The sequence below is a fragment of the Manduca sexta genome, chromosome 9 (assembly GCF_014839805.1).
Source record: "Manduca sexta isolate Smith_Timp_Sample1 chromosome 9, JHU_Msex_v1.0, whole genome shotgun sequence".
Taxonomy (NCBI): Eukaryota; Metazoa; Arthropoda; class Insecta; order Lepidoptera; family Sphingidae; genus Manduca; species Manduca sexta.
The window spans coordinates 2,401,909-2,412,295 of NC_051123.1; the positions used below are offsets into that span (position 1 = coordinate 2,401,909).

The 10,387-nt window shown below is 34.6% G+C and overlaps 1 protein-coding gene across 4 annotated transcripts; it reads left to right on the top strand.

Annotated features, from left to right (window-relative positions):
• The first annotated feature begins 7 nt into the window (after nt 1-7).
• On the top strand, nt 8-6,051 carry LOC115446040 (neurocalcin homolog). Of its 4 annotated transcripts, none has more exons than XM_037436822.1 (5): nt 8-136; nt 1,613-1,778; nt 2,006-2,124; nt 3,316-3,504; nt 4,757-6,051. In XM_037436822.1, the coding sequence occupies exons 2-5, from the start codon at nt 1,709-1,711 to the stop codon at nt 4,949-4,951; spliced, it is 573 nt and encodes a 190-aa protein (XP_037292719.1). In that variant the 5' UTR covers nt 8-136; nt 1,613-1,708; the 3' UTR covers nt 4,952-6,051. The 4 variants fall into 4 exon arrangements, with proteins under 4 accessions (XP_037292719.1, XP_037292718.1, XP_037292717.1 ...); XM_037436821.1 differs by lacking the exon at nt 8-136 and adding an exon at nt 856-1,500; XM_037436820.1 differs by lacking the exon at nt 8-136 and adding an exon at nt 856-1,490.
• The last annotated feature ends 4,336 nt before the right edge of the window (nt 6,052-10,387 follow it).

A 10,387-nucleotide genomic window follows, 5' to 3' on the forward strand; every position in this document is an offset into this window, starting at 1 on the left:
AATGTAGCCCGGTGTGGTTATCGTTAAGTCTAGACGATGTAGTTACTTTGATAAATACTTATCAACATTCGGCGACACTTCTCATTCAGTGTTTTTTGCGTCACCGAGGAGCGTGGATTATTTGTTTTAAATCTCGGTTAGTGTGTTCTTATTTATTTGAATATTATTTGGTAGTATTACTTGCGCAATATTTATGTGATATTACATTTAAAACATTGTATTTTTCATATTAAATTAACAAATTAAAAATTAATAATGAATCCGGACAGAGAGATGGAACCGTTACTCATTATTTTTGTGTGCCATACATTTATTTAAAATTATAAGTTTTTAATTTCGGACAGAGTGGTGGTTTAATTTTTTTTATTATAATTTAATGTTAAGTAGTCCATACTATTTATTGTTAGTGAGCTTTCAGCACAAATAATTTGTTCGCCATATAATTGTTTCTATAGTACATGTTTCTAGCTATAGGATATACTTTTAAGATAATGTGTAACTAGCTGCGATAGATGCACAAAAATATTTAGAAGGAAATATTCCATTTTGAATATAATATCTGATCCCGTAGTGTTTATCGAGATTCGATTGCATTTAGTTTGTGCACATTAATGTTAAGCGATTAAGGAGTCTCAAACATTGTGAATCGGTTTGTTTTTGTCCGCGGGTCTCTGTCGCATATAACGTCTTGACAAAACTGTGACGTTCCCGATTGTGTACGTAGCGGCGTGTACAGAGTGTACAGTGTACTGTGTCCATTGAGCGGCGCGCATCTGACACGCGACCGCACGCGCACCGACGCGCCGCCCTCTACGCTCCGCTACAACTCGACAATCTCGAAGTCTGAGTAAAACAATTTTTTTAAAAGTATATACAGTGCATAGTATACTCATTAACTACAGGTAAAATTAAGATGGTAAAACTCGCGTTTATTTAAATGTACGGGCGTCTCCTCTGGCGCGTCATTAGTATTTATAAATAGATAGGCACATGTAATAGATGGAAGTAACCACGATGTCCCCTAAAGTCTATGTTGTATTTCTAAGAATACATAATATTTTAATTATTCACATTTTGGCTATTCATGTATAATATACAAATTACAAAAATAGTTCATAATTGTTTGTCTCGTTATTTTTAATTTTGATTTTTAATTTTTGAACATTAGCCGATATTTTTTTGCTTCCAAACATTGCTGAAGATCGTACATTATGGGTGGGGGACTTTGTAAAATCAAATTATCCAGTATCCACCCATAACATAAGATCAGACGATCCATTCCTTCATTATAACATTGCTCTTATTCAATTAAAATAACAATCAATATCAGCTGAAAATAAAAGCTGAACGTTAATTGAAAATGAGCCATTTTACCCTTTTTTATTTTTAAATTTTATTAGCAATCATAAAAGGTGAATTACTCGTCTGAACGATTACGAGCCAATGCTACAATTTAACCCAAACAATGCAATGACGTCAGTTCCATAAAGGTAACATAAAGTAGGTCATTCTCATGTTTTGTTTATGGCACGAATAGTTTCAGTAGTCATACGCAGTTATTTTCTTTTACGAATCCATTGAACGTGTGTTGATAATAATTGATATTTTCTAGGGCACAAGACTTGAGCAACTAAAAGCGAACAGGTTGTGTTAAACATTGTAGCGTCCTTCTCGAATAAAAACTTTAATAAGAAAAAAAAACACCAAAATGGGTAAACAAAATAGCAAACTAAAACCAGAGGTCTTAGAAGATCTGAAGCAAAACACTGAGTTTTCAGGTAAAATGTGTTTCATTGGCACTAATATTTCATTAATAACATCATATTACCATTTCACATATAAGCGATAGTAATATTATAACGAATTGCACTTGAAATTAACTGCTACGGAATTACCATTTTATGTAAAACGAGGGAGCCGTACCATGTTTCGAATCTTCATTTTGTGATTGTACATGTAATAAGCAACTCTATATTCATCATTCGCGCGTTACATAAACTTTCAGATGCCGAAATACAGGAATGGTACAAAGGATTTTTAAAAGATTGTCCAAGTGGACATCTGTCTGTAGAGGAATTTAAGAAAATATACGGGAATTTCTTCCCGTACGGGGATGCAAGTAAGGTATTGTATCGGAACCATTACAATATTTCAATTTCAGGACCCCTTTATTCAGTCGTAACGCCATCTATTCGAGGGCTTGTATAACAATTCAGTGTGGAGTGCAGCTCAATGCATCCTTTTACCAAACGGACGTGTACACTTGTACTGTCCTCGTAAATTGCACCTGCCATCTATTGAATGAAAGCTTAATGTTGTATTCGAAAAGTAAACAACAAGCGTGAACAGTTCCATTACAAACAATCATATACAGACAGTCCAGCAGATGTCGCAATTGCAGAATTTTTGTACAATCGCGTTCACCAATGTGAAATAAACGAGCATTGCAATAGCACTAATTTAAAAACTCACTGAAAGTAACGTGTGACGTATCTTGTTGCGTTGTGATTGTAAAATATTATGATGAATTATCGCGACGCGACTTACAACCAGTATATTCATTTCATGTAATGTAAAGTAATAACCACAAGAGACGCCACACAATCGTCGCTAAAGTTAAGACCATAAAAGTAATTATTGATCCAAAGTGAACTTAAAATCAGAAAACGGGCCTAACGTTCAGTTTCTTAAAGACTGATCAAAGAAAAATAAAATAGAAATAAGCAGTCAAATCTCTTCTTAAGTTTTCTTTTGTGTTGTTAATAGCAAAATATAACTGCTTTGGTTTGATCCTATTAGATGTCAGACCAGTTAAAATATATTACAGAATCGCATATTGAGTTTCTAAAACGATTATTAAGCAGTGTTATCATGTCAAAGGCTTTGTCAACAAATTAGTGCCCATCAGCGAATCAATTGTGAAGGGTAAATTGATGGAATTTAAATGTTTATAATCTATACTAATATATAAATCTGAATAGTTAGAATGCTACATTACTTCTGAGTGCTGTAAGATATTTTCCCAGAAAGTATTCACGCGAGTGGAGCCATAGGCCAAAGCAATTATATTTCTTAAACACGGCTGTAAAGAAACAGTGGTGATGTAATTAAATTGACCACAAATTAGTCAAGTTTTTCTCTGAATGACGTTTTAGAAACCTAAATTGCTTCGACAGCTCTACTAACAGAAATTTTAATTGAACAAAACTTTGATCAGCCATACGACTGTAACTGTTATTGAAGAAACTGGTTGTTACTTCCTAAATAACACGTGGAGTTAGCAAAAAATAATAATCAATAATGTACCTTATGCAGTTCGCAGAACACGTGTTTCGAACGTTCGACGCGAACGGCGACGGCACGATAGATTTTCGGGAGTTCCTGTGTGCGCTGAGCGTGACGTCACGCGGCAAGCTCGAACAGAAGCTGAAGTGGGCCTTCTCCATGTACGACCTCGACGGCAACGGGTACATATCCCGGCAGGAGATGCTCGAGATTGTTACTGTGAGTATATAATTTATTTATTAAAAAGTACAGTTGTCCTTATGAATTAAAATATGTCTGTCATAGGACAACAATTAAGACAAAGTCTGTTCCTACATTGGGCACTGCCTGTATTACAGGCGAATATATGTTCGGGGTAAGATAAATTAAAATAAATTATTACGTATTAAAATATATTGGCCCTCAGCCTCGATACCCGGTCTGGTAATGTAATTGTTTTTGTTGATCAGGTTTACTATAATATCTGGAATTGTGACTAGTATATACATATTGATATTCATCTAAATATATTGGTATTTATTTAAACATATTGGGCTCGCTTGTCGCCAAGATGCAACCTGTCTTGGCTGGCTGTATACCTATACTCTCTACCTGCTCTGAAAGAGGAAAGTTTATTTTTTCCGATTAAAGGGATAAAAGTGGTTGAATGAGCCATAAACCTCTTATGCATACAATCTTCAATATTTATTTAAAAAAATAACTTTATAGGTAACCTATATAAAAATTAAATTATGAAATGAAAATCTCAATGTATGATCAGTTACATCCATTTTGCGCCAGACGGTCAAGTTCATGTCTGTAATTAAATACATAATTATTTTCATGGAAAGAAATATGATAAGATTGGAGACTACTTCAGAACTCCTAAGGGCGATTGTCACGCTAAAATGTTACTCTCCTATTATTGATTGGCATTATTGAGCGATGTTTTACCGTATACCCTTCGTTACGGTGTTATCCAAATTAATCAAGAAAACGACTAATCTTTTAACACTATAAATTTTCCCTGAGGGAAGCAAATAAGTTTTAGGAAAAAAGGCCATTTCGAAAGCCTTCGAAACTCTTTTATATACTGATTTAAATTTAAGTAAGGCGGCGATATCCTAGTTGGTTGTGGAACAGACTGCCGAGACGAATGTCCGCAGATTCAAATCTCAAGTAAACACATCTCTGACTTTTCTAAAAAACGTGTGTTTTTCGTGAATTATCGCTTGCTTGAACGGTGAAGGAAAACATCGCGAGGAAACCTCCATGCCTGAGGAGTTCTTAATAGGAATTTCGAAGGTGTGTGAAATCTACCAATCCGCACTAGGCCAGCGTTGTGGACTAAGGCCTAATCGCTCTCAGTAGTAGAGGAGGCCCGTGCCCAGCAGTGGGGCAGTATATAATACAGGGGTGGTATTATTATTATTATTATATATACTGATTTATATGGAATTATAAATTGATGACACAATACCATACATTCCAGGCGATCTACAAAATGGTCGGATCAGTGATGAAGATGCCGGAAGACGAGTCGACACCGGAAAAGAGGACGGACAAAATATTCCGGCAGATGGACCGGAACAAGGACGGGAAGCTCTCCCTGGAGGAGTTCATAGAGGGCGCCAAGAGTGACCCCTCAATTGTCCGGCTGCTCCAGTGTGACCCACAGTCGCAGTGATACCCTAAATATTAATGTCTTTATGAACCACTCTTATCCACACGTCTAAGTATGAACCTATTGTAATATATCACCCTTATTACTGTGCTTGTAAGAGCTAGTGCGCGTTGTAAGCGTTGGTTGCACAAATCATCCATTATGGACGTACGTCTTGATGCTTGATGCTTGATCGGATTGTTATGAGTTTGTGTAATGGCCGAGTGTTGTATTTGAACGAAATGTTTATAATCCCAATGTGTTTATCCGTATTTTTTTTTTATTTGTGTACGTCAAAATTAATGTTAAACTTTTGTTTGTCAACGATCGTGATATCGGGCTGTGAAAAGATTAGTGTAAAATTTTATTAAACGGCACGTTGTTTATTTCGAGACGTTAAACCTTACACTCACGATCGCGTTGATGTAATATTGGATTGTTATGAGATCTGATTGTTTTGTGTTTTAAATTATGAATCTTATGAATAAATATATATATACAAGACCAGTACGGTTAACATAGTGATTTGAACGAATATAATGTAATTGCAAATATGTAAATTCTAGATTATAACTATGTTAACATCTTAAATGTTAGCAATCTTAAATGTTAGCAATTAGATGATGCATATTTGATTAATGAATCTGTATAAGCGCTGGTCTGTGTAAAATATTTATCGGATGTAATTATTTGAGCGAATCAAGCATCAGGACAATGTGTGCGGCCATGTTGTTTATAGTGTTTAAATATCTTCCCCGTATCTAGGTAGGTAATACACACCGTTTCTACCCATCGCGGTATCTGCTTCCGTATAAGCGGGCTGCTGGCCTCTATTCCAATAGTTTGTAAAATGTGTATTGTCTAACCATTTTAGACTTTAATATTAGCTTATTTTTTATAGTAATTTAAAACGTCGTACCTATTACAGAAGGTTGCCTTTACCATCAGTCTCGATTATTTAACGCATTAGGTTAGTGAGTTCGAAGCGAATTAGCAACAACACGCTAAACAGATCCGTTTTTGTAGAACAAAGTCTTTCCAGTAACGTTATGTATTTTATTAAATAATATGTATGGACGTACCAGTGAAATGATTGTTTAGAATATCTTCCATATTCGATAGTGCATATATTGCAATGCTGGATTGTTTCGCTTCCATTAAGGATCCTAGCCCGGCCTCAGCCCGCTTGTATCGCATCCAATGTTTTATTATACTGACTTGTATCTCTGTAATAATGTACCTTTGCATGAAATGTTCGAATTTGATATATCAATTGTCACGTGGGTGTGATATGGGATTGTAGGAATCACTGGCTCGTATGTGACCGTATTGATACTGATTCAAATTATCTCGTAATGCAACCATTGATCTTACATTTTAAATTATATATGTGTCTATGGACCTTATACTTTAGATAGTCTCATTCAATAGACAAGTTAGCGTAGTACAGCTGTGCTCTTCTATTTCCGCTCTATAACTATGTGATGTACGATTTTTAAATTGAACTGTATCATCATGTGCTTAGTGCCTAATGTACATTGCAATGAGTTTTTAAACTCGCTGCTGCTCAAAATAATTATATCATTGATAACATTCGTCCTGCCAAGGCTACAATAGTGTTGAAGTTTATGATATACAGTAAAATGTTCAAATAAATATTCATGCAAGCTTAAGTATCCCATGGCAGAAACGTGTTTTTACAGTTTTTGCTACATTAAATTGCATTTGCAATATCCATTTTTAAATAATATACAAATAAAGCTTTGATAAACAGGTCGTTGTCCCCGCAATTTTGTATTTGGAATTGTTAATGTATTAGTTTGCATAAGTTGACATGTAGATGTCGCTGTTTGTGAAGGCGGCGCATGCGCGGACGGGCACTGGGCATATGTATTGTGAAGACAGATTGGTTGTGCCGCTGTCTTGGCACTGCTAGCTCCCAAATCCATGCTAGTCACGTGCACCTGTGCACGATCATGTACAAAACTTCATACATACCTTAATTTTATTATATAACCCGTTTATGTATTGTATTTACGCTAGCATTGTAAAGACAGCATATACATAGCACAATTATGAAGACAATTTACGCAACAAACGATACTGACAAATATGATAATATACAAATATATTAATTTATATTATTAAAAAAATATTTATGCTTATCTTTTCGCGTTGCTTATATTATTAAGGTTTAGTTTTAATGAATGAGGAAAAAAAAAAACAAAAAAATAACCATAATTTTAGTCCTGAGTCAGCCTAAGTATTATTCGATTATTTTATTATAAAATGATTTGTAAGGGATTTTAAGTACGGTTTAGTATAAAATGTAATATTTGGCGGTAGTCAGGACTTGCAGTATTCGACGGTTTACAATAGATTCCGCGCGTAGCCGTGTTGGGCCGCCGCAGCGAGCGAGGTACGGGCATGGTTCGAAAAAAGCGCGTCGACTCGATTCCACTTTCACTACGATTGTGTAAATTCGATTTTGACTCTAATCTTTAAGCTTCCTTAATTTTATAACGAACAAAGGACGTTTGCGTCCACATAGTTAAGCCAAGAATAGTTTTAGTTTCAACCATGCGGTCGCTTTGAGTATTATACAAAATAAAAGCGACTGAACGATTTAACACTTTTAAATTTATACTCATTTTGTTAGCTTTTAATTTTTGGTCGATATCGAAGACTATTCGATATAACTATAGTATCGATAAAATATCGCAACCTGTACGCTTCCTGCAAACGCCCCTTACGATTCGCTTAGATGCTTTGACTGAACTAATCTTCCCGTTAAAATGTCGCCTTTGATTAACCACATTTATACTTATCGATTTTAAGATATATTAAGGTATATTGGAACATTGTTTGTAATAATTTTTAACTATTTATACGGCATCAATATAACATTTATTGACTCTCGTACAATATATTACGTGTATAAATATACTGCTAGCTTTGTGGTGTCGTTGGTTGACTATAATAAGGTTCTATTTTACTATATGACTTGCTAAGAATTCTTCGACATACGTACAATCTATTAATGTAGAATCTCGTTGATGTCATGTCATATTGCAAGTAACATGGAACCTTTTCATACTCGGCCACGGATCAGTAAATTTACCGCACACTATTTGCAAATGCATCATGTTCGTATATTGTTTATATTAACGATACACGTGCGGATCTTTTGAGTTTAATTTTAATTCAATATAAACAGATTTTCAAATATGTCATTAATTTGAAATTATAACGGTAATTTTAGGCATGACTATTATGATTTATTTTTTAAATGTTGACACAGAAAATCAATGTTATTACTGATCGACACATATTGTAGTATTGATGTTTCAAATGATTGTTGTGGCTATAACCGATTCTTCCATCGACTATACGTCTTCATACTTGGCACGGCTAGATTCGCGTGTTGTTTGCAAGCAGTGGTTCGTGTAACAGTATATTTCGTGCGCAGTACTATCCATATAATCTCGAAACATGTTGTATTTCAATGTAATTTTTAACTAACGCATTCAAGTGTTTTGCATAAAATTATTTTACACTAAGCTTTTTTTTACTAATACTAATATTATATTTGTAAGCACGCTATGACTTCATTCACTATTTTAATTTTACTTAATGGCTTTATATCATTGTATTATGGATGAATCCTCAATTTTTTTATTATAAAATATAAAAATAATTTATCGATATTTTATTTCGCTTCACTATTTTAGCTTGGTTGTTTAATGTACGGAATATTTAATCAAATGCACAATCATCTCCATATTTCGCACAATTCATTCGTCGTATCGCTTCAGTGTTTTGGCATTATGGTATTTATTGTGGAATTGACGAACTTGATACGTCGTTTTTCTGAGTACAAGTTACATTTTATGGTAGATTTTATTATAGTCGCTGTATATTTTAGTGTTTGTGATGTGAAAATTCCATCGATAATTATTATCTTTAACATATACGAAACCTGGGTTTATACATTTTTAGCTGTGTCCGTGTGTCATACTGGACGTATGTTTCGCGAGTCAGTGCCGCGAACAAAAATTTACAGTGTTATTGGTAGGGTTCATATTGCCTTGGTCGCGCACGGTATCACAGTAATGTGCGGTCTGATTAATTAACATAACATAGTTCAGATTACATGCTTAGACTCGCGGAATTGCGCACGCGCCTGTTCTTAGACGGTGTGGACGCGGTAGTCGACGTGCATGGTTTGTGTCAGTTTGACAATGCCATTTTGGAATATTTGTAGGTATTACAATTATACCCTTAACCGTAATAGTTTTAAGTGTTCACCTAATTATAATTTTGTCCCTTTTATCCTAATTTGAATAAGAGACGAAGGACAAGACCTTGATTAGCTAAACACTAAATATATGTATAGGTAAGGGAATTAATAACTAGACACGAACATGAGATATATATAAGGTAATTACTGACACGTTATTGTTTAATTCGCGATACGGAAAGAAGTAACTGCAATTTACAATATAGATAGATACTGCCAAACTGGCCTCATGTGAATAGAGTACAAATCTATTAATTTTACATGAGACGAAACATAACCTCCGACAAATAAAACAATCATTTAGGTCGTGGATGGAATTTTATAGATTTTTGAATAATGTTGAACCTGTTTAAATTTCCTTTTACTTAAGGTCCTTAGTTGACTCTCGTAGGCAATACTTAACATCGACTTCTAGGCTTAAAGTTCACAACGATCTAAATTCTAAAGCATCATACATAGTGCAGTAGCTTCATAGTTATGTTATATTATCTTGAATTTCCAACATTTGATAAATTTATATAATTATTATTTGTTATTAATAATGTGTATGAAGACATATGTTCACCACATACTTGAACGGATTTGGATGAAATGTCTATTTATTTCATCCAAATCTGTTCAAATATAATATGATCTTTAATTACTGACAGAAAGAACATGTCGTGGACTTATAAGATACTTTTTCATGTGAAAAATTACGCAGTGGAAATTATGCCGTATAAGTGATTCATTTAGGAGGAGCCTCAAACACCTAGTAAGTTTAATGCATGACATCAACACACACATTCACGCTTTTAATCCGCGAAGGGGTAAGCAGTAGCGATACTACTCACTTTCCGATATGTGTATCCCATGATGTTAAAGGGGCAATTTCATCTGCATATCGGACACAAACTGATACTGAACAAAAACATACAATATCCCCTACCCGATCCGATTCAAACCCGAGACCACAGAGCGACAGTCGTACGCAAACAACTACGTCACCGAGGAAGTAAAATGTAAATGACATCTAATCAGGCAATAAGTTATAGAAGGACGGAATATCATTTTATGTTTAGAATGAATAATGAAGCCAGGACTAGTCCATCAGGAGATTCGGGCTTGCGATGAGAGTTACCGGTTTGACGGCACATTAATTGTCTTCGTAGATTAATATA